Here is a 25,525-nt window from a genome sequence, read left to right as displayed (position 1 = left end):
AAGCTGTGTTCGTCGTTCCCGGGGTGTCACACGGAGCGATGTGTGCTGCCTCGGGAACGATGAACAACCGGCGCACAGAAGGAGGAACGACTTTATGAAAATGAATGATGTGTCAACGAGAAACGATAAGGTGAGTATTTTTGCTCATTAACAGTCATTCGGAGATGTCACACGCAACGATATGTCAAACGATGCCGGATGTGCGTCACGAATTCTGTGACCCCGCCGGATATATCGTAGCGTGTGACGGGGCCTTTAGTCTTGTCACCAATAAATCTTCCTATAAGCCTGTATAAGTGTTACAGGTTATATAATTCCCCAGAAATTGAGACCAGGCACAGTAGCAGTTACATCTTATTGTGTGTATCCAGCTGCCCATTGTCTGCTGTTATTATGCCTTTTTGGGATCCAGATTCATTCATAGGACCTCACTGTTATTAAGTACTGAAATAAAAGAGCCTGACACAGATCTGGCTCTTTTGATCATTACTGGGAGATGAATGCATCTAATTCCCTCATACTATGCAGTGTTGTCATTCAACAAATAGGTGAATGAAAAGTACATGACTAGAAGACGCTGATCATAGCCTATCAAGGGTCCGCATGACTTACACTCATTAGCAAGACATCCAGGCGTCTGACTGGTTTCTGATGAGGGAACATCTCTCACATTGGCTTAGCCCATGAGAGAAGCGTCTATAATGGTAAGGAAACTCTTTTATACTTATACAGCTTTAGAACAGATACAGTGTTTCATAAAATATTTTATTTTATTTTTTTTCTTCTTAGACCAGGAAAGCTGTGCTGTTCTTTACCTGTGCAGTCTTTGTGTTTATTCTATCTGAATCGATGTCTATTCCTAAGGTAACACCGATATGGTGACTGACCATTGTGTACACTCAGTGTTATGGTAAACTTGGTGCCTTATACATTTCTAGTTAGTTTTTTTCTTCTTTAGTTTGAGTAATTCAGATTTGGATTTTGCTATTATTTACAGAATAAGCTGATGGCAAGAAATTGGGGGCCTCAGTCAATGTTGTATCTCAAAGGCAGACGTAAGTTATACATTACCCTAAATCATAAACTTTTGATTGTTCGGATTTTTGAAAAATATATCTTTTTTTTAGTTTGAATAGAAAATAGAAATAAAGAAAGAATATATAGCTAGATAGAAAGAAAGAATAGATAGAAGAATAGACAGATAGAAAGATAGATAAAGAGATAGAAGAAAAAAATAGATAGAAAGAATAGATAGAATAATAGAAAGATAGATATAAGAATAGATAGAAAGAAGAATAGATAGAAAGATATATAGATAAATAGATAGAAATATAGATAGATAGATAGATAGATAGATAGATAGATAGATAGATAGATAGATGCAATAATAGAAAGATAGATAGATAGATAAATAGATAGATAGATAGAAAGAATAGATAGATAAATAGATAGATAGATAGATAGATAGATAGATAGATAGATAGAAAGAATAGATAGAAAGGTATATAGATACATAGATAAATAAATAAAGAAAGAAAGAAATATAAAGATACATAGATACATAGATAAATAGATAGGTAGATAGATATAAGAATAAATAAAAAGAATAGATAGAAAGATATATAGATAAATAGATAGAAATATAGATAGATAGATAGATACAATAATAGAAAGATAAATATAAGAATAGATAGAAAGATAGATAAATAGAAGAATAGATAGATAGAAAGAAAGAATAGATAGAAAGGTATATAGATACATAGATAAATAAATAGATAAAGAAATAAAGAAATATAAAGATATATAGATAGATAAATAGATAGATAGGTAGATAGATATAATAAATAGAAAGAAGAATAGATAGATAGATATATAGATAAATAGATAGAAATATAGATAGAAAGATAGATAGATATAAGAATAGATAGAAAGATAGATAAATAGAAGAATAGATACATAGAAAGAAAGAATAGATAGAAAGGTATATAGATACATAGATAAATAAATATAAAGATAGATAGATAAATAGATAGATAGATATATCTATCTATTTATCTATCTATCTATCTATCTTTATATCTATCTATCTATCTATTTATCTTTCTATCTATTCTTATATCTATCTATCTAAGAATAGATAGAAAGATAAATAGATAGATAGATAGAAAGATATATAGACACATAGATAAATAGCGTAGATAGATAGGTAGAATAGATAGAAAGAAAGAAGAATAGATAGATAGATAGATAGATAGATAGATAGATAGATAGATAGATAGATAGATAGATAGATAGATAGATAGATAGAGGGATAGATAGATATGGAACAGATAAATAATGAGAGAAATACATTTAAGGGAAAATATTACATAAAAAAAGAAATTGCTGTATTAAACTATAAAGAAAGATAGACATACGGGCGGTCAGACAGATAGATGGATGTGTACGAAAACAACAAATCAGCTCTATATTAAAAAAAAATGTGACCAGGGAGCAAGCCTCATATGACTGACTCTATATCCCACTGTACAGTGCCTTCAAAAGTATTCCTACAATGCAAATTTTTCCACATTGGTATTTTATGTATTTGTGAAGTGTGGAGGAAATGATACATGGCTTTCTAAATATTTTAAAATAAGCTGAAAAATGTGATTTGCATTTGTATTGGGCTTCCCCGAGTCAATACTTTGTAGGACCACCTATCTCTGGAATTACTGCTGCCAGTCTTTTGGGGGATGTCTCTTCCAGCTTTGCACATCTAAGAGGCTGAAATTTTTGCCCATTCTTCTTTGCACACGAGCTCTCACTCAGTGAAATTGGATGGAGACGTCTGTAAACAGCAATTCTCAAGTCTTGTCATTGTTTCTTATTGGGATTTAGGTCTGGACTGTAACTGAGCCATTCACACTCATCCATTGTAGCTCTGCAGGATGTTTAGGGTCGTTGCCCTGCTGAAAGGTGAACTTATGCTGCAATCTCAAGTCTTCTAACAGTTTTTCCTTCAGGATTGCCCTGTATTTAGCTCCATCCACACTTCAATCAACTCCAACCAGCTTCCCTGCCCCGACTGAAAAAAAGACTCCCCACAGCAGGATGCTGCCTCCACCATGTGTGACTGTGGGGATGGTGTTTTTAAAGTAATGTGCAGGGTTACTTTTCTGTCTCATAGTGTTTTATATTTAGCTTAACAAGTTCTAATTTGGTCTCATCTGACCAGAGTATCTTCTTCCACAAGCTAGCTTTGCTTTTTCCCATACTTGGTATGTGGAAGAAGGTGCTCTGTTTAAAGGAGACCAAAGTAAGTTTTTTTGGCTAAATGCAAGAAGCTATGTATGGTAGAAAACTAACACTGCACATCACCTTGAAAACACCACCCCTAAATACAGGGAAATCCTGGAGGAAAACCTGTTAGAGACTTGAGACTGGGGGTAGGTTCACCCTCTAGCAGGACAGCGACAATGACTCTAAGCATTCTGCTAGACTTACAATTGAATGTTTTAGATCAAATAATATTGCTTGTGTTTAAATGGCTCAGTCAAAGTCCTGACCTAAATCCGAATACAATTACATGTCACAATTTTCAGACTTATATTTTCGAAATATTTAGAAAGCCATGTATCATTTCCTTAACACTTCCCAAATACTTGCTACTTTGTGTTGGTATATCACATAAAACCCCCCAAAAAATACATTTACATTTGTGGGTGTAGTTTGAAAAAAATTTAGCAAAGTTCACAGGGTGTGAATATTTTTTCAAGAAACTGTGTATAATAAAAAAAAAATCTGACATGGATGAATAAACCATTTAAAGCACCACTCCAGCATGTTTTTTGAATTTCACCACTCGAGTGGCACTTTAAATGTAAGCCCTCTGTCTCATACTCACCTGCGGCATCTTCATCTTTTTCCAGCATCGCTCAGGTTGGTGTTCTGTGATTTGTGACCTGTTGGCAGCTCCAGTGTTTCATGGAGCCGGAGGTCACAAGTCAATGTAAGTCTATGAGAGTCTTGTTTTGGCCTCATTCTGGCTCTCATAGACTAAAGGCCCCGTCACACTAAGCAACATCGCTAGCAACATCACTGCTAACGAACAACTTTTGTGACGTTGCTAGCGATGTTGCTGTGTGTGACATCCAGCAACAACCTGGCCCCTGCTGTGAGGTCGTTGGTTGTTGCTGAATGTCCTGGGCCATTTTTTAGTTGTTGCTGTCCCGCTGTGAAGCACAGATCGCTGTGTGTGACAGCGAGACAGCAACAACTAAATGTGCAGGCAGCAGGAGCCGGCTTCTGCGGAGGCTGGTAACCACAGTAAACATCGGGTAACCAAGAAGCCCTGTCCTTGGTTACCCGATATTTACCTTTGTTACCAGCCTCCGCCGCTCTCACTGTCAGTGCCGGCTCCTGCTCTGTGCACATGTAGCTGCAGGACACATCGGGTTAATTAACCCGATGTGTGCTGTAGCTAGGAGAACAGGGAGCCAGCGCTAAGCATTGTGCGCTGCTCCCTGCTCTGTGCACATTTAGCTGCAGTACACATCGGGTAATTAACCCGATGTGTGCTGTAACTAGGAGAGCAGGGAGCCAGCGCTCAGTGTGCGCTGCTCCCTGCTCTCTGCACGTGTAGCTGCGTGCGCTGGTAACCAAGGTAAATATCGGGTTGGTTACCCGATATTTACCTTAGTTACCAAGCGCAGCATCTTCCACGCGGCGCTGGGGGCTGGTCACTGGTTGCTGGTGAGCTCACCAGCAACTCGTGTAGCGACGCTCCAGCGATCCCTGCCAGGTCAGGTTGCTGGTGGGATCGCTGGAGCGTCGCAGTGTGACATCTCACCAGCAACCTCCTAGCAACTTACCAGCGATCCCTATCGTTGTTGGCATCGCTGGTAAGTTGTTTAGTGTGACTGGACCTTAAGGCGGGCTTTGCACAATGCGACATCGCAAGCCGATGCTGCGATGTCGCACGCGATAGTCCTCGCCCCCGTCGCAGCAGCGATATCTTGTGATTCCTGGCGTAGCGAACATTATCGCTACGCCAGCTTCACATGCACTTACCTGGCCTGCGACGTCGCTGTGGCCGGCGTCCCGCCTCCTTCCTAAGGGGGCGGGTCGTACAACGTCACAGCGACGTCACACGGCAGGCGGCCAATCAAAGCTGAGGGGCGGAGATGAGCAGGATGTAAACATCCCACCCACCTTCTTCCTTCCGTATAGCCGCCGGCGGCAGGTAAGGTGATGTTCCTCGCTCCTGCGGCTTCATACACAGCGATGTGTGCTGCCGCAGGAATGAGGACCAACATCGTACCTGTCGCGGCAGCATAATGAAAAAGTCGGAGCCTACACCGATGATACGATAATGACGCTTTTGTGCTCGTTAATCATATCATCTAGGATTTACACACTACGATGTCGAAAGTGACGCCGGATATGCATAACTTTCGATTTGACCCCACCGACATCGCACGTGCGATGTTGCAACATGCAAAGCCGTCCTTACATTGAGAGCTTGTGACGTAACTTCTGACTTGCATCATTTTGTGGCTTAAAGTAGGTTCTGGCTCCTGACAATTAGACATCTAGTATTCCCACAGCTATCCCTTCCCACTGACCTATGTTATGCGCACAGGGCGAGCACTGTATTAGTTGGTCCACTGGACCAAAGTACCGCTCACTTGTCTGGGGGAGCAAACTGGACCGGCCGCTGAGTTTTCACATGCTGGTAAGCAGCCGGCAGAGGGCAGCTCCAGGGGATCTGCAATACCCCGGCAGCTGGCGATACGGATACATTACAGTCTCTGCTAGAGCAGCAGCAGTAGATAAGGAGTACACTGCAACAAAGGTACAAATCAGCAGCAGAAAGAAACACAATATCAGCAGCAGCCACAGCACTGAGGACCTGGGAACCAGCACCATAATTAACTTCTTGCCCAGGCACCTCCTTTATGGGGAAAGTGCCTTAAATGACAGAAACCTCTCAGCTCACCTGAGAGGCACTTCCGGGTGGAGGAGCACTGGCCCTTTAAGAAAGGGGTTGTGGCCATATGCACACGCTTTGGGAAGAAACAGGAAACCTGTGCAGGGACTGGGTACAAGGCAGTTACAGCAGGACAGCCGGGCAGGTGAGAGAACCAACGTCCCCACCTGGGGAGGGGGGCAGGACAGCTCGAGGACGTCGATATGGGTGTTACAACCTATAATCATTCCAGGATAGGTCATACCATACTTTCCAACTTTTAGAGACGCACTTCCCATTGATGAGATACTCTAGGCGGGTTGTTGAAAAATATTTCCCTACAGCTACATTTTCTTTTCTGATTGAACCTCTTCCACATCCCCTCCATGCCTCTTGAACCAAGGCTCTGTCATCAGGTGGAGCATCCTGGGACACATTTCAGAAATGTTGATTTACAGAAGGTTTTGGTACCCGGTATATTTTGCCTTATTTTTCAGGAATCTAGAAGGTCTATCCTTTCACCATGAGAGTTGATAGGTACAGGATAGCCATATCTTGTGCGCTGGAAATGTAATCATATGTGTCTACTGGCAGAGGGTAACAAACAACACTACTGTTTCCTTGGATGTTTTTGGAGACAAACACGGCACAAAATTGCATTCAGATCGAGCCAGATGTGTCTCTAATTCTTACTACTAGCTTGTTCTCGTCTGATGAATTTATGGAAAATTCACTCGGTGACAAGTTTGGATTCCTCCTTTGGAACATTCACCTATCAGGAGAACAGGGGTGTGGTGACTTTTTTTTGCCCATTCTTGGATGTTTATGCAGTTCATAAGAGAGATGGAGAAACAGATTTTAATGGAGAATGCTAGCTCCCTTACATTGACCTGTATGGTAGGTTCGCGGACAAGATACTTACACAGTAGGGTCATTGGTCCTCATTCATTCTGTTGCTAGGTGAGTGCCTTAAAGTTATTCATAGAGAAAAAATGGAAAATGCGTGTTTGCGGTCACAGCCGGGTCCATAGTAGCAGGAGATTGGAAAGAGGGGAATTTTGAATACGTATTTTGCATTGTTCTAAAGCAGTGTTTCCAAAACTACAGTCCTCATGGCCCCCAACAAGTCATGTTTTCAGGATTTCCTCACTATTGAACAGATGATGGAATCATTATCAAAGCATCACCTGTGCTATATTAAGGAAATCCTGAAAACATGAAAAACATGACCTGTTGGGGGTCGTGAGGACTGGAGTTTGGGAACCACTGTTCTAAAGTCTTCATCAGGTACACACAGTGGAGCAGCAGCAGCCATGTCCTAACATTCCTTAAAGGGAACCAACCACCAGGATTTTCATATGTGAACTAAAGGCAGTGCAATACTGGCACTATCATGCTGATTCTATACATACCTTTAGTTGTGAGATCGGATGTATACTTTCTGAAATATAGGCAAGTAAAGTTTGTGAAATGCACTGCTATTTGATGAGAGGTACAATGGAATATCTAATAGGTGGGTTGGGTTTTCCTAGTTATTCTTACCCATGTCTCTCCTTCCTTCCCCTGTCTCTGTTGCCATCTAAGTGAAAAGATACTGTAATTAGCATAAATAGCAGAGACAGGGGGAGGAAGGACAGACACAGGTGGGAATAACTAGGAAAACCCAACTCGCCTATTAGATATTTCGATGCACCTCTCATCAAATAACAGTGCATTTCACAAACTTTACTTGCCTATATTTCAGAAAGTATACATCCGATCTCACAACTAAAAGGTATGTATAGAATCAGCCTGATACCCCCAGTATAGCACTGGCTTTAGTTTATATATGAAAATCCTGTTGGTTTGGCCTCTTTAAGCCCATTGTAATGTAGTGCTTGCAATTCCCATAACCTTACCAGGTGATCAGCTCCCTTGAGTCTTTATTTCTCAGTTTTACCTCCCCGATTTCACACATGGCACACCCCTGCTTCTTATGCTTTCATTTAAAGATATTAATAGCATAGCGTTTATCTTGTGGATATACAATAAACACTAAGAAAAATGTGAATACCCCTTTAAGCCACAAATATACAAATATCTCAATTTCCAACGTTCCATTACAGATGGGAGAAGATTTGTGTCAGACTATGAAGAGGAATATCAGAAGCTGAATCTGGATACTTGGAATGCAATTCTTAAAAGTAAGTAAAGGGTAATACCATCAAGGATACATTTTAATTCACTGCTAATGAGAAAGGAAGGTAGATCCATAAAAAATACAATTTTAGTGCTTGCGTTTTTTTTCTCCCCGTCGACATTTAAAGTACATTTACATCACATGTTAGGAAGAGGTTGATTATGAAACTGACACTGGAACCATTAAATAATGTCCATTTATTTTTACAGGATACCTTTTTGTTTTTGGAACTGAAAATAAGTACACAAGGCTTCTATGGAATTTAGGCTTCAAAAGAAAGAAAACCCAGTGGGCTTCATAGATGAGGTATAACGATTGTTTACAATAGAAGATGGCAATATGTTTTCTGAGCTGTGAGGCTAAACACTTATTACATACACACATATATCACTGCTGTCTGTATCATATTAAAGCAAAGCAATTGTTATAATTATTATTGTCATAGAGAAATGATAAAATCCATTAGACATCTCTTAGGTCTCTAAAGAGAGGACATATTAATCCCTCACGTCGAACAAATGGGATTAATTATAACTCGGGAAGACCTGACACTTCAAGGTCCATTGAAGTAAGACCTCCTAGTGTGGACAGGTACTTACAACAAAAGAATGCTTGGGAAACAGACAGCAAGGCTGAGATTCGTTTACGCAGAGGAGGAGAACTACTTTCCCAGGCATAAACTTCCTCTCATCAAAGCACCTTTTCTAGACATTTGTTTAGATATGAATACTAGGGCTTTGCATGGATCCGATATTTAAAGGTGGTGTCACACACAGCGACAACGACAACAACGTCGCTGCTACGTCACCATTTTCTGTGACGTTGCAGCGACGTCCCGTCGCTGTCGCTGTGTGTGACATCCAGCAACGAGCTGGCCCCTGCTGTGAGGTCGCCGCTCGTTGCTGAATGTCCAGCTTCATTTTTTGGTCGTCGCTCTCCCGCTGTGACGCATAGATCGCTGTGTGTGACAGCAAGAGAGCGACGAAATGAAGCGAGCAGGGAGCAGGAGCCAGCACCTGGGGTAAGCTGTAACCAAGGTAAACATCGGGTAACCAAGGTGGTTACCTGATATTTACCTTCGTTACCAGCCTCCGCCGCTCTCACGCTGCCAGCGCCGGCTCTGGCTCTCTGCACATGTGGCTGCAGTACACATCGTGTAATTAACCCGATGTGTACTGTAGCTAGGAGAGCAAGGAGCCAGTGCGAAGCAGTGTGCGCGGCTCCCTGCTCTCTGCACATGTAGCTGCAGTACACATCGTGTAATTAACCCGATGTGTACTGTAGCTAGGAGAGCAAGGAGCCAGCGCGAAGCAGTGTGCGCGGCTCCCTGCTCTCTGCACATGTAGCTGCAGTACACATCGTGTAATTAACCCGATGTGTACTGTAGCTAGGAGAGCGGGGAGCCAGCGCTCAGTGTGCACGGCTCCCTGCTCTCTGCACATGTTGCAGCACAGCGACGCGTGTCGTTATGATCGCTGCTTCGGCTGCTGTGTTTGACAGCTAAGCAGCGATCATAACAGCGACTTACAAGGTCGCTGCTACGTCACAGAAAATGGTGACGTAACAGCGACGTCCTTGTCGCTGTCGTTTAGTGTGACCCCAGCTTTAGGGAGAAAGATTTTCAGCATCGCTATTATGAGGTGAAGAAAATGCATATTTTTAGATAATTTTGTAATCAGTGCTTCAGCCCCAAAGTGATATTGGTCGAACAGATATGCTACACATATCAGCTTTCTTCTCTATATAAGGATAAAATAGTAATAAGATACATGACAACAATATCTACCACCTGGGACCTCCAGGGGCAAAGATATGTTGTACATTGGGGAATGTCATAAAATTCTGAAGGTCTGAGCACATCCCACAAACAACCCCACATCAGCCCTTCATGGGGAGGTATTTGGAAGTAACTTTGATAAAAAAAAACAGAAATTGAGATGTTGTGGGGTTTCACAGTGACCATTACTGAGGTATATAAACAGTATGTTCCATGCTATGAAATAATTTGTATATATACAATAAGCTCACTGTGAGTTCCCCAATAATCAGCCTAGTAGTGGAAACAGCCATCGCCTCGTCCATAAATCGTCAGTCAACTGCGTAATTGTTCTGACGATAGGGGTAGCAGAGTGCTGTTCATGGCAATTGGTGGCAGCGGTGAGATATCAAAGAGCATTAATGATCTGGTGTGAGCAATCATTCCTGTTACTAAAAACTTGCATGGTCTCTGCGAGGATTCTGTGCAGAGTATTGAGGATCAAAGTGTTTAATTACACCTGAGACATTACTGTAGCAGTTACAAGCCTCCACCCTTTTTTGGTTTTCTATTCCATCTTTTGACGAGTGACTGTGTGGTGCCTCTGAGGCTTCAGTCGCTACAGCGTACTGCACCTCACTTAAGGGGATCACTGGGGTTCGAGCTAGGGTCAAGTTTTAAGGCAGTCACCAAACATTGGGGGCAGCCACCCACTAGTGACAGGGACCTTGGGGAGGAGCAGCCACTAGGGGGAGTCAGGAGCCAACACAACAGTTAGGAGTTCTCCAGCAGAAGAGGAAAGGAGCAGACGGTCTTACCGGTGGCTCTGGTGGGACACAGGAGTCAAGACGGTTGCCAAGGGGAGAGCTTCATTGCTCCCTTGGGACCAGCACAGTTCAGGGTGCAGAGCCATAGGGTGAACCATACTTCAGGTTCGGTAACCAGAATCTGCCGGACATGGGGATTGCATGTCCCTCTGGCCACCACAGTTCCCGAAGCACAGTGCTACATAGGGTCCAGAGCCGTGATCTGAGTCCGGCTCCACTGCGGACCCGCGGCACCTGCATATGGAACGAGAGACAACAAGTCAAGAGCCCCTTTATTGTACACCTCGGGGCCACGAGACCGGGCACAAGGGCCACCACGTGATATCTCCAGACCCGAAATCACTAGGCCTGGCGACAAGTATTGAACCCCCACCCCGTGGGTGCTAGAACTGCTAAGATGGCAACTGCTTATAGGAGACACGAAAAAGTGGTACTGATCCTCCATATGCGTGAAGAGCGAGGTCTCGATGGCTCCAACAAAACCAAAGAGATGTTGCTCTGTGTTTTGGAGGAGGATGATGCCAGACCTGGGAGCAGTGGAGCACCAGGAAACCTAGCAATGGATCTGGTTTCAGAATTGTCAGCAGAAATGTCAGACTCAGAGGAGGCTGGCAGCAACCACAGCTCCTAGAGTGGAATGAACACTTGCATGCCACTCACTCTGTAGCAAATGGGAGAATGTGACACTCAAACACGCCTGCAGCTGGTGCTAAAAGAACGCAAAGCAGAGCATGAGTTTGCATAGCGGTAGGCCCAAGCCGAGCAACAGACCTAGGCCGAGCGAGTGGCACCACAAGCCAAACAAGAAGCTGCTGAGCGTGAAGCAAAAAGAGAGCACTAGATGGAGTTAATCCGACTGCACAATGAGCAATCTACTCACTGAACTGTGAGTCCAGTAACGTCAACACACTTAAAACCTGACCAGATAATTTTCCAATCATGGAAAAGAACAGGGACTTTGGAAATATTTCTGAGGGGATCTGAAAAAACTTCCAGACACTAGCAGTTGCTCAATGATCAGTCGGTCCAATACTTAACCCCAGGGCTACTAGGCAAAGCTCTGTAGGTGTTGACTGCTCTCCCTAGAAAATAAGATGGAGACTATGAGGTCATCAAACAGGCTCTAGTATGGAAATACCAGTTGACTCCAGAGGTGTACCGCAAAAGATTATGGACCCTCCAAAGTGCCCCTAACGACAGCTATGGTGACATGGTGGACAGACATAAAATCAGCTTGGAGCATTGGGTCCAAGGACTAGCGCTTACCACTTTTGAGCAATTGAAGGACCTGATCGTGAAGGACCAATTTCTGCATCTTTGTCCTACGGAGGTGCGACAGATCATGATGGACTCGGAGCCATAGGAGGCAGCCAAGGCAGCACAAATCGTTGATATCTATCTTGTCAATTGTACACCTGAGGTTCGGAAGCCAACCATCCCCAACTGGAAAGGGGGTTAGCCGAGAGCCACACCAATGCCCCTACCAGCCAATCTTCGGGGGGTCTAGCCCCATCTGCCTGCACCCAGCCTTCTTCTGATTACCGCCCTAGCTATACCTACGAAAACCGGGGAACCCTCAGATAACCAGACAGTCAGAAGAGGAGCCCCACGCATGAGAGCCAATAGAAAGGGAGAGTTGACACTTTAAGCTCTATTGGCTTTCTTGCCAAAATCTGACCTTTCTGTGTTCATTAAATGATCAATATTTCAGCTTTGCAGCAACTTTATTTTCATAACCTAAACCAAATTTGGGAGGGTTTCAGCTTTCAAAAGAGTAATTTATAAAACCAATGGATGAATTTAAAGTCATGTTATAAGCTTTTATTTACATAACATGGATAAGCAACAGAACTTCTGTCAGGGAGTGTCAGGCGCACTAGAATACTTTGAGCTGCCCTGCTCAGTGCAGATCAAAGTGCTCCTGCGCAGGACCTCAATGCCGGCCAGTGTGGATTATGTAGGACGCGTCATACACCCAGGCTTCAGAAGAAGGAGGACAAAGATGGCAGAAAGAGGAGGCACCGCACCCGGAGAACGGAGACACCCATCTGACCAGTCTGCACCCCACCGACCGTTTGGGTGAGTATTATAAAGTCATTTTTACGTTCTACACAGTGGCCTGGGCTCTTATATACAGCATGTTAGAATGCAGTATATAAGAGCCCAGTGGTGGTGGCCAAAGCTTATAGTCACCAAATCTGGTGACAGGTTCCCTTTAAAGGTGTTATCAAGCCAGGTAGTATTATTTTGAAAACAGTTCACAAATGCTTAAAATTAGAATAAATAAATAAATAAATTCACCTTAACGATCTCCTAACACTTCCAAGCTACCCCACCTGTCTTCAATTGGTGCTCTAGCAATGACGTCTCTGACCCAGAAGTCACGGCTGCATCCAATCACAGTCCACGGCCAGTCATTGACACAAGCGGTCACGTGTCTGGATATGGGATGTCATTGCTGGAGCACACAGTGGAGACCAATGGGGAGACCCGGAAAGAATCAAGATCAGTAAAAGATTTTAACTTGAGTATGTTTTTTTTTTTTTTTTTTTAACTATTTTAGACTGTTCTGAACTTATTTTGTCTGCTTGCATAATCTCTTCAGAAAATAGACAATATTACCTTTATTTTTCATCTGTAAATGTAGCATTTTCTCATCCAAATTATTGCGTATTACCCAATAGGGGTAATGTAACAATCTATTTATTTTATTTTGTAACCTTTACAGAAAATGTTATGGCTTTTTTGAAAGACCTCAAAAGAAAAACCCTGTTATAACTTTTAATAATTAAGTTAAAAGGCCCAAAGAGGTCACACACTTAAATTAAAATTTGAACAAGGTACCATAATAGGTCAGGGGGCAATGACAGTCAATGAAAATATTGTTAATACTCGAAGACATATAATGACATATAATAACGTGCTAGGTAGGAAAACAGTGAGTAACCAATTACAATCAGTAGGTATTTAAAGGGAAAATGACCCTAATGAGCCGTACAAATTCCTACCTAGCAATGAAGGGTGTGACACCATAACTGTTTTGGGCGCCCCCATTCACGGTCGGGAAGCCCTAGGCCAACCCTACAGTGACCCTGTCCAAACTGACACACCTATTACCAGAGGTAATAAAGATTACTTATCTGAAATTTCATATCCAAAGCGTCCCGATGCGTTACTCCCTAGTTTCCAGTGTACCAGGTTCCATCAGGGGACAGAAACAATCGATATTCAGGAGTCCCAAATCCGGAGACTCCAGAAAGAAGACAGCTGTGTGCCAAGATCTGGAAATGAGGATGATACAACAGGCCTAGGGCTTCCCGACGGTGAATGGGGGCGCCCAAAACAGTTAAGGCCCCGTTACACGCAACGATATCGCTAACGAGATGTCGCTGGGGTCACGGAATTCGTGACGCACATCCGGCCTCGTTAGCGACGTTGTTGTGTGTGATACCAATGAACGACCGTTAACGATGGAAAATACTCACCAAATTGTCAATCGTTGACACGTTGTTCCTTTTCAAAAAATCATTGCTGGTTCAGGACGCAGGTTATTCGTCATTCCCGAGGCAGCACACATCGCTGTGTGACACCTCGGGAACGACGAACTACAGCTTACCTACAGCCGCTGGCAATGCGGAAGGAGGAGGTGGGCGGGATGTTCGGCCTGCTCATCTCCGCCCCTTCGCTTCTATTGGGCGGCCGCTTAGTGACGCCACTGTGATGCCGCACGAACTGCCCCCTTAGAAAGGAGGCGGTTCGCCGGCAACAGCGACGTCGCTCAGCAGGTAAGTCCATGTGACGGGTCCCAGCGATGTTGTACGCCACGGGCAGCGATTTGCCGTGACGCAAACCGACGGGGGCAAGAAAGCACGCTAGCGATATCGCTGCGTGTAACGGGGCCTTTATGGTGTCACACCCTCCATTGCTAGGTAGAGATTTTCAGGGCTCATTAGGGTCATTTTCCCTTTAACACTAGAAGTCCCAGAAATTTCGAGCTCCCCCCTGAAGTCTCGAAAGAGGGTCAAATGACTGATGATAAACTGAATAGAACTAACTAGAAACTAAATGGCTAAACTCAATGGAAAACAACAACCTCCTGTGGTGCGACAGTAATGGCCTTAATCACAGAACAAAAGACGGTGATTATAGGATGTTAGCTAAAATCCTTCAGGTCATTCGACCCGTCTCTGGGTTCCAAAAGGTAGAAATGTTAAATGACCCCTCTCTGGGACTTCTAGTGTTAAATACCTACTGATTGGAATTGGTTACTCATTGTTACTCATTGTTTTCCTACCTAGCACGTTATTATATGTCATTATATGTCTTTGAGTAGTAACAATATTTTCATTGACTGTCATTGCCCCCTGACCTATTATGGTACCTTGTTCAAATTTTAATTTAAATGTGTGTCCTCTTTGGGCCTTTTAACTTAATTATTAAAAGTTCATTTTTAACAGGGTTTTTCTTTTGAGGTCTTTCTGCTTATATATACCCTGTGGTTATCTTTTGCTGTAGCTCTGGTTTTTGTAAGGCTTTTTTTGACCCTGACAAAACTCTTTAATTTGTAGCAGTAAAAAAAGAACAAAAAAAATGTACACAGCTCTTAGGGGTACTTTGCACGTTGCGACATCGCTACTGTGATATCGTCGGGGTCAAATCGAAAGTGACGCACACCCGGCGCCGGTAACGACATCGCAACGTGTAAAGCCTAGATGCACCGATAAACGATCGCAAAAGGGTCGAAAATCGGTGATCTGTGTTGTGTCGGAAATTTCCATAATGTCGCACCAATAGGAGATACGATGTTGTTCCTCGTTCCTGCGGCAGTACACATCGCTGTGTGTGAAGCCGCAGGAACGAGGAACATCTCCTTACCTGCGTCCACCGGCTATGCGTAAGGAAGGAGGTGGGCGGGATGTTTACGTCACGCTCATTTCCGCCCCTCCGCTTCTATTGGCCGCCTGCCATGTGACGTCGCTGTGACGCCGCACGACCTGCCCCCTTAGGAAGGAGGCGGGTCACCTGCCAGAGCGACGTCGCAGGGCAGGTAAGTGCGTGTGAATAATGTTCGCTACGGCAGCTATCACAAGATATCGCACTTGCGACGGGGGCGGGTGCTATCGATGTCGCAGCGTGCAAAGTACCCCTTAGATCTTCATCTGCAGTCAGTGTTACAAGGCTCTTCTTTTCTTCTCATTAGCAAAGTACGCTCCTAATATCATGCTATTGTCACACTGCGGAGAGTAGGAGACTACATGATTGAATCAGTGCTGATGTTGCTGTAATTTGGTTTTACAAAGATTATAGCTGCACATTTGCCAGCAAAAAGAATGTAAATAACTCTAGTAATTCAAGGCTCCCCCTATTCTGTCCTACAATTAGGTAAATGGAGTGTGCAGCCAGCAAGTGAATTAGACTTAAAAATTGCATAGAGCATTTACTTATTAATTTTAGTTTACAAACTTAAAGGGGTGGTTCACTCATTTTTTTTTTCTGTATGAGTTCTACTTACCATTCTAGGCGTTTTCTCCATTGGCTTCTGTTTCCATTTCTGGCACTGAGCGGCGCTATCCTGCACGCTCAGTGCCTGTCACATGACCCCCTGGAGCTGTGGCCGCCAGTATCCTCTGACGTCCCGGCAATTCCGGGCTCTCAAACTTGTCGGGTACGTCAGAGGAGGCTGGCACCACTCAGATTGAGTGACAGGGCTGTGGGCGGTGACTACCGCACATCACAGCCCAGTATCGAGGGGAGGAGCCGGAGGACGTCAGTGTGGAGCCGGCGTCCTGCAGATGGTGAGGCACGGGGCGCCAGTGTGCAGTACAGCGGGGGGGGGTTCTTCAGCTGAAATCCCCCCCTGCACGTATGTGATCACACTCTCCACCCGCCCGCTCTACTGCGATGTCAGGAGAGTGGCCGGTGTCGGGCAGTGTGATCATCTGCTCCTCCCAGCAGCACTGCAGGACGCAGCAAGACACTGACAGGCAGGTCACCGCTGTGCTCTGCGACCTGTCCTGCTGCATGGGACCAACTGTCTGCACTCTGTCACCTGCACCAGAAGTCACAGAGTGGAGACAGTTAATGACAGAGCACCTCTAACCCCCCCTCTTCTTTCCCCACTCTCTTCTCTCCCCCCACTCTTCTCCCCCTCCCCTCTTCCCCCTCTTCTCTGCCCCCCTCTTATCCCTCTCTCCTCTCCCCTCTCTTTTCCCTCGCTCTCTCTCTCTTTTCCCTCACTCTCTGTCTCTTTACCCTCGCTCTCTCTCTTTTCCCTCACTCTCTCTCTCTTTTCCCTCGCTCTCTTTTCCCTCGCTCTTTTCCCTCGCTCTCTTCCCCCGCTCTCTTTTCCCTCGCTCTCTTTTCCCTCGCTCTCTTTTCCTCCCCCCTCTCTCTCTTTTTCTCCCCCCTCGCTCTCTTTTCCTTCCCCCCGCTCTCTTTTCCTCCCTCCCTCGCTCTCTTTTCCTCCCTCCCTCGCTCTCTTTTCCTCCCCCCTCGCTCTTTTCGCTCTTTCCCCCCCCCGCTCTCTTTTCCTCCCCCCCCTCGCTCTCTTTTCCTCCCCCCCCTCGCTCGCTTTTCCTCCCCCCCCTCGCTCTCTTTTTCTCCTCCCCCTAGCTCTCTTTTCCTCCTCCCCCCTCGCTCTCTCTCTCTCTTTTCCCTCGCTCTCTCCTGGCATGGTCAGTACAGAAATCTCTCCATCGTGGAGGGGTGAGAGGGAGTAATAAACATGGAGTCCCTACTGTGTCTGTGTATTTATTTCTAATAAAGTATTTTTCTCTGTGTGATGTCTTTTTTTTTTTTTTTAAACCCTTTATTGGAGATTCTTAATGGCCAGGTCAAACTTGGCCTGACATTAATCAAGATTTCATATCACTGTTATAGATTTAAAAAAAAAAAAAAAAAAAAAAAACAACACATTTTTTTTATATGTCTGTTCTTCTGCAAATGTTTGCAATTTTTTACCTATCTTGAATGTTTCAGCAAAATATCAATATATCCATCTGTCCTGTCTCCTGGTAGAGCACACCAGTGATATTTTTCATGCAAAAAGCCCCTACATTGTTTAGCAGATATCAATCATCCACACTTTTCAGTGGGAGGATACAAAGCAATCTGCCAGGATTATACATGCTGCAATTTAAATATCTACTGCAGTGACCAATGAGATGTCAGCCCTAAAAATAAAATCTTACTCTCTGTACTATTACATGAACTGTGAGAGGGGAAATTTGGAATTTAAACACAGCAGCACTCTTAACCCCTTCACGACCGCGGGCAGTAAAATTACGTCCTATTTTAATGTGACTTAACGACCAGGGACGTAATTTTACAGCCTAAAGTTCATTTGATTGCCGTGGCCATAGCAACGGCTTTCAAATGATGTCCCCTGCTGTTTCTTACAGCAGGGGACCTTTGCTTCACCCCAGGGGGGGTGGCATCGCCACCCCCCATCGACGATCGATGTGATTGGCTGTTCAAATCTGAACCGCCAACCACATCTTTCGCACTGATTTCGGTAAAAATAATGCCGGAATTAGTGCGATACTGTGAGATCCGGCTATGATGTGCTGTAGCAGGCACAGCAGATCATAGGTGGATCTCAAACATGCCGCCCCCAGCCCCTGCAGCACTGATTGGAGCGATCGTGCTATGACGCGCAATCGCTCCAATCAGTGTGCAGTGGGGCGGTCTGATCTGCCGGTGGCCGCCCTCCCCAGGCCTGTGCTGGTCTGGGGACCCTCCCCCAACATGTCTCCAGCGTGCAGCACTGGCTGGTACTAGTGGTACCACGCCACCGCTGCTGCTGCCGCTGCCGCTGCTGTCACGGAGCAGGAGCAGGAGCGGTGAGTATTGTGCTCACCTTGCAGCCCCTGCGCGCTCTTGCGATTGCTCCTGCGCGCTTCCGTAATGGCCCCTGCTCGTGCCCCCTGCGATCTGCCCCCCCCCGACATCCCGATCTGCCCCCCTGACATCCCGATCTGCCCCCCGCCATCTCTATTCTGCAGCTCCTCCAGTATCTCCCTCCTCCTCTGCTCTCCTTGCAGCCCCTGCGCGCTCTTGTGATTGCTCCTGCGCGCTCCCGTAATGGCCCCTGCCCGTGCCCCCCTGCGATCTGCCACCCCGACATCCCGATCTGCCCTCCGACATCCCGATCTGCCCCCCGCCATCTCTATTCTGCAGCTCCTCCGGTATCTCCCTCCTCCTCCTTGCAGCCCCTGCGCGCTCTTGCGATTGCTCCTGCGCGCTCCCGTAATGGCCCCTGCCCGTGCCCCCCTGCGATCTGCCCCCCCGACATCCCGATCTGCCCCCCAACATCCCGATCTGCCCCCCGCCATCTCTATTCTGCAGCTACTCCGGTATCTCCCTCCTCCTCTGCTCTCCTTGCAGCCCCTGCGCGCTCTTGCGATTGCTCCTGCGCGCTCCCATAATGGCCCCTGCCCGTGCCCCCCTGCGATCTGCCCCCCGACATCCCGATCTGCCCCCCGACATCCCAATCTGCCGACCTCCCACGTGATCTCTATTCTGCAGCTCCTCCGGTATCTCCCTCCTCCTCTGCTCTCCCCCTCCCCCTCTGCTCTCCCACTCCCCCTCTGCTGTCCCCCCCCCCCCCCTCTGCTGTCCCCCTGACCTCTGCTGTCCTCCCGACATCCTCTTACCTGTCTTCACCGGCCGATCACATCTGCCTCCATCGCTGGGTCCTTCTTCCTGGGTCTTCTGCTGAGCTGTCCAACTTCCTGCCTGCTGCTGCTGTAAAGCTGTTCCTCCTGCTAATCCTCTGGGTACTGTGAGTATAACTTTTTTTTTTTTCTTTTTTTTCCTCTATCCCCTGTCCATTTTTACACCTCGTGCGTCCGTGCGTCCCGCCGAGCGCTGATCAGGGATGCAGATAACGTATCTGCATCCGTGGTCAGTTTTCGGCGGGACTTTTTTTTTCCCGTATCCCCGACGCTTTTTGTATCGCATCAGTCCGTGCGTCCCACCGAGCGCTGATCAGGGATGCACATAACGGATCGGCATCCCTGCTCAATTTTTGGCGTGACAAAAAGCATCGGGGATACGGAAAAAAAAGTCACGCCAAAAATTGAGCAGGGATGCCAATCCGTTATGTGCATCCCTGATCAGCGCTCGGCAGGACGCACGGACTGATGCGATACAAAAAGCGTCGGGGATACGGAAAAAAAAGTATCGCATCTGTCCGTGCGTCCCGCTGAGCGCGGATCAGCATCCCTGCTCAATTTTTGGCGTGACTTTTTTTTTTTCCGTATCCCCAGCGCTTTTTGTATCTCATCCGACCGTGCGTCCTGCAGCGGCCGATCAGTGCACTGCGTCTGTGCGTTTGAAAAGTCAAATGGCGTTCCTTGTCTTCTGAGCCCCGCCATGCGCCCAAACAATTACTTTCCACCACATATGAGGTATCTGCGTACTCGGGAAAAATTGCACAATACGTTTTATGGTGCATTTTTTCCTGATACCTGTGTAAAAAGAAAAAAAAAAAGCTATCTTGTTGCTGCAAAAATTTAAAAAAAAATAAATAATTTTCACGGTTCAACGTGATCAACTTTCAGTGGAGCCCCTGGGGGTACAAGGGGCTCACTAAACATCTAGATAAATTCCTTGAGGGGTCTAGTTCCAAAATGGGGTAATTTGTGGGGGAGCTCCACTGTTTAGGCACCATAGGGGGGGTCTAAAAACGTGACATGGCGTCCGCTAATGATTCCAACCAATTTTGCTGTCAAATGGTGCCCTTCTCTTCTGAGCCACGCCATGCGCCCAACAATTACTTTCCACCACATGTGAGGTATCTGCGTACTCAGGAGAAATTGCACAATACGTTTTATGGTGCATTTTTTCCTGATACCCTTGTGAAAAAAAAGCTACCTGGTTCAAGTAACAGTTCTGTGGTAAAACAAAAGAAAATTGTATTCATGGCTCAACATTATCGACTTCTGTGGAGCCCCTTGGGGCTCACCAAACATCTAGATAAACTCCTTGAGGGGTCTAGTTTCCAAAATGGGGTCACTTTTGGGGGAGCTCCACTGTTTAGGCACCTCAGGGGGTCTCCAAACGTGACATGGTATCCGCTAATGATTCAAACAAATGTTGCTGTCAAATGGTGCTCCTTCTCTTCTGAGCCCCGCCATGCGCCCAAACAATTACTTTCCACCACATATGAGGTATCGTCGCACTCAGGAAAAAATGCACTATAAATTTCATGGTGTATTTTTTCCTGATACCCTTGTGGAAAAAAAAGCTACTTAGTTAAAGCAACAGTTTTGTGGTAAAAAAAAAAAAAAATATTTTCACAGCTCAACTTTATAAACTTTTGTGAAGCCCCCAGGTGTTCAAAGTGCTCACCAAACATCTAGAAAAATTATTTGAGGGCTCTAGTTTCCAAAATGGGGTCACTTGTGGGGGAGCTCCATTGTTTAGGCACCTCAGGGGGTCTTCAAACCTGACATGGCGTCCGCTAATGAGTGCAGCTAATTTTGCGTTTAAAAATTCAAATTGCGCTCCTTCCCTTTCGAGCTCTGCCGTGTGCCCAAACATTTGATTTCCACCACATATGAGGTATCTGCGTACTCAGGAGAAAATGGACAATACATATTATTTTGCATTTTTTCCCGATACCCTTGTGAAAAAAAAGCTACTTAGTTGAAGCAACAGTTTTGTGGTAAAATTTTTTTTTTTCTTTTCACGGCTCAACGTTATAAACTTCTGTGAAGCCCCCAGGTGTTCAAAGTGCTCACCAAACATCTAGAAAAATTATTTGAGGGCTCTAGTTTCCAAAATGGGGTCACTTGTGGGGGAGCTCCATTGTTTAGGCACCTCAGGGGGTCTTCAAACCTGACATGGCGTCCGCTAATGAGTGCAGCTAATTTTGCGTTTAAAAATTCAAATTGCGCTCCTTCCCTTTCGAGCTCTGCCGTGTGCCCAAACATTTGATTTCCACCACATATGAGGTATCTGCGTACTCAGGAGAAAATGGACAATACATATTATGTTGCATTTTTTCCCGATACCCTTGTGAAAAAAAAGCTACCTAGTTGAAGCAACAGTTTTGTGGTAAAAAAAATTTTTTTTCTTTTCACGGCTCAACGTTATAAACTTCTGTGAAGCCCCCAGGTGTTCAAAGTGCTCACCAAACATCTAGAAAAATTATTTGAGGGCTCTAGTTTCCAAAATGGGGTCACTTGTGGGGGAGCTCCATTGTTTAGGCACCTCAGGGGGTCTTCAAACCCGACATGGCGCCCGCTAATGAGTGCAGCTAATTTTGCGATCAAAAATTCAAATGGCGCTCCTTGCCTTTCAACCTCTGCCGTGCACCCAAACAATTGATTTTTAACCCATATGGGGTATCAGCGTACTCAGGAGAAAATGCAAAATAAATTGTAGGGTGCACTTTCTCTTTTCTCCCTTGTAAAAATGAAAATTTTATGGCTAAAGTAACATTTTTGTGTTAAAAAGTAAAATTTTCATTTTTTCCTTCCACATTGCTTTGGTTCCTGTGAAGCACCTAAAGGGTTAATAAACTTCTTGGATGTGGTTTTGAGCAGTGTGAGGGGTGCAGTTTTTAGAATGGGGTCACTTTTGGGTATTTTCTGTCACCTCGGCCTCTCAAAGTCACTTCAAATGTGATGTGGTCCCTAAAAAAATTATTTTGTAAATTTTGTTGGAAAAATTAGAAATTGCTGATGAACTTTGACCCCTTCTAACTTCCTAACGAAAAAAAAATTTGTTTCGAAAATTGTGCTGATGTAAAGTAGACAAGTGGGAAATGTTATTTCGTAACTATTTTGTGTGACATATCTCTCAGATTTATGGGCATAAATTTTCAAAGTTTGAAAATTGCGAAATTTTCAAAATTTTCGCACAATTTCCTAAATTTTCACAAATAAACGCAAAAAATATCGGCCTAAATTTACCACTGACATGAAGTACAATATGTCACGAAAAAACAATCTCAGAATCGCCAGGATCCGTTGAAGCGTTCCAGAGTTATAACCTGTCAAAGTGACACTAGTTAGAATTGCAAAAAATGGCCCGGTCATTACGGTGTTTTAGTGGCCAGGGGTAAAGGGGTTAATGCCAGAGAAGAGACAGAGACGACAGTAGAATTCTAAGAGCCATAGAGGAGATGGAGGCGACAGCGGCACTGTGAGAGCCAGAGAAGAGATAGAGGTGATTGCAGCACTGTGAGAGCCATAGAGGAGATGAAAGTGACAGCAGCACTCTGAGAGCCAGAGAGAGAGATATGGGTAACAGCAGCACTTTGAGAGCCAGAGAGGAGATAGAGGCAACAGTAGCACAGTGAGAGCCAGAGAGGAGATAGAGGTGACAGCAGCACAGTGAGAGCCAGAGAGGAGATGAAGGCTATAGCAGCACTGTAAGAGCCAGACAAGGAATGAAGGCGACACCAACACTGTGAGAGCCAGAGTGGAGATACTGACGACATTAGCACTATGAGAGCCATAGAGGAGATGAAAGTGACAGCAGCACTCTGAGAGCCAGAGAGGAGATAGAGGTAACAGCAGCACTGTAAGAGCCAGAGAGGAGATAGAGGTAACAGCAGCACTCTGAGAACCAGAGAGGAGATAGAGGTAACAGCAGCACTGTAAGAGCCAGAGAGGAGATAGAGGTAACAGCAGCACTGTAAGAGCCAGAGAGGAGATAGAGGTAACAGCAGCACTCTGAGAGCCAGAGAGGAGATAGAGGTAACAGCAGCACTCTGAGAGCCAGAGAGGAGATAAAGCAAACAGCAGCACTGTGAGACTAAGAGAAGAGATAGAAATGACAGCAGCGTTTTTTTCGGCAGGTGCGTTTCCAATAGATTAGAAAATACTACGACTATAAACTATAATTGTTTCCTTTTTTTTCTAGGTTACAGAAGATATTTTCTGTGAAAAATAAGAATACTAGAAGTTTTTCATCCGCTAAACCTTTGGGCCTCACCACACTAGAAACTATAGTAATTCTACTTGTAAAAGACAGTACATTGTAATCCAAAACGTCTTTCTGCAACATAACTAAAAATAATAATACAAAACTGGCTGAGAATCATGTGTCATTCATCATAGTAAAGACATATTTTCCATATAAAGAGGATTCAGACACATGTATGTAAAGCCAACAATATACATGATATTGCCAAAATCTCAGACAATTGCTCTCTGAGCAAAAAAATTAAGCATATTTTTCCATTTAGTTTTCCTTCACTAAGCTCAAGAGTCATTGCTGCCTATGAAATCTTTAGCAGGAACATATTCGATTGAGTTCTCTTTTAGGGCAAACCTTGCTTTTATAGGCCATTTCTCTTCTTATACACTTCAATGGTTGGGTGAAATATTTTGTTACAGTCTGTATTTCCTGAAAAGTTAGAAATTGTAATAGCTTTTGTGCAATTGTAATCAAGAATGAATGCTGAATGTAGATTTTATAAAAAAAAAAAATCAATTTATATTCTCTTGTTTAAGCAATCAGACATAAATTTCTGGAAATATATCAAACATACACAATAAACTAATTCTGAAGAAGATATTGCTTTGAATCATGATTTATTTTTTTTTCTATTAAAGTTAGTGTCTGCCTTAGAGATATTTTACTTTCTTTTCAACCACTTACAATGTGGCCTCCAACCCACCACCCACTGAAACGGCCTCACTCATGATCTGGTCATTTCCGAAGGTTCTTGGCATCACTTTGTTCTCCAACTTGTAAACCCATCCTCTGTCTTCTTGTTACACTCACAGATGGTGATAAGGCGGAGAGTGGAAGTGGACCCACTGGACCACAGGGGGAACCCGGGCTCACTCTGTTGTTGGAGGGGCTTGACTAAGCGCCTACCGGGTAGACACTAGGTACCACTCCCAGGGCAGTGTCCGGGACTGTGGCAGCTGACCCCCAGGACAAGGACGAGCTCAGGTACAGACAGGCATAGTATAAGATGCTGACAGGTGCAACCAGGATGAGTGAGGCGGACAGGACAGCAGAAGCAGGCGGGGTACAGATGGCATGGCTGTGACAGGGTAACAGGTACTGGTAGGCGGACACAGGTACAGGTAATGGAAAGTGGGCAACAGGGAGGTGGACACAGGTACAGGTACGGACAGTGAAATTAAGTACATAGTGGCCCTCAGCCATAGGCTGATACAATTCCGGGAATAGGTGTGTTGGGCGGCACGGTGGCTCAGTGGTTAGCACTGCAGTCTTGCAGCGCTGGGGTCCTGGGTTTGAATCCCACCAGGGACACCATCTGCAAGGAGTTTGTATGTTCTCCCCGTGTTTGTGTGGGTTTCCTCCGGTTTCCTCTCACACTCCAAAGACATACAGATAGGGACTAGATTGTGAGCCCCGATGGGGACAGTGTTGCCAATGTATGTAAAGTGATGTGGAATTAATAGCGCTATATATACGGTTAAATATTAATATTATAATTGACTTCTTAAGAGAGCGTTCGTTTGTGTGCGCGCCCTAAGCATACTCCCGTGGAGCCTCTGCAGCCTGCACAGGCCCTCGGAGCAGAAGGAAGGAGACTCACATGTGGAGGTCTGCAGGAAGACGAGTCTGGGCAGTGCAGTTCAGCCACAGTGGTGAGTGAGTCAGGCTAATGGACCCTAGCTATCCCTAATGCCAGAATTACCTTTAAGGGTGAGGATATCTGGGATGTCTTATTTGCCCTATTCCTGACCTGATCTTATACCTCCTCTCCCCAACCCCTGGGGAGGGCCGGGGCAGGAGTTATAAAGCCAACAGAAATAGACAAACAGAGGAAACCAAACCTCTATCTCACGGCACACACAGAGGCATAAGATAAAAAG

General features: G+C 45.0%; 1 protein-coding gene across 1 annotated transcript; it reads left to right on the top strand.

Annotated features, from left to right (window-relative positions):
- The first annotated feature begins 564 nt into the window (after positions 1-564).
- Positions 565-24,128, top strand: LOC142254915 (spexin prohormone 2-like). The gene is made up of 6 exons (XM_075326270.1): positions 565-704; positions 790-864; positions 998-1,055; positions 8,056-8,133; positions 8,339-8,435; positions 23,589-24,128. The coding sequence occupies exons 1-5, from the start codon at positions 684-686 to the stop codon at positions 8,428-8,430; spliced, it is 324 nt and encodes a 107-aa protein (XP_075182385.1). The 5' UTR covers positions 565-683; the 3' UTR covers positions 8,431-8,435; positions 23,589-24,128.
- The last annotated feature ends 1,397 nt before the right edge of the window (positions 24,129-25,525 follow it).

The sequence above is a fragment of the Anomaloglossus baeobatrachus genome, chromosome 10, assembly GCF_048569485.1.
Source record: "Anomaloglossus baeobatrachus isolate aAnoBae1 chromosome 10, aAnoBae1.hap1, whole genome shotgun sequence".
NCBI classification, from domain to species: Eukaryota; Metazoa; Chordata; class Amphibia; order Anura; family Aromobatidae; genus Anomaloglossus; species Anomaloglossus baeobatrachus.
Note: the sequence above shows the minus strand (reverse complement) of the source record. Positions and strands in the feature narration are given on the sequence as shown.

Coding starts and splice junctions, on each gene's coding strand:
- LOC142254915 (XM_075326270.1), top strand. CDS start 684: ATGAGAGAAGCGTCTATAATG. Junction 865..997: donor AATCGATGTCTATTCCTAAG/GTAACACCGATA, acceptor TATTATTTACAG/AATAAGCTGATGGCAAGAAA. Junction 8,134..8,338: donor TTGGAATGCAATTCTTAAAA/GTAAGTAAAGGG, acceptor TTATTTTTACAG/GATACCTTTTTGTTTTTGGA.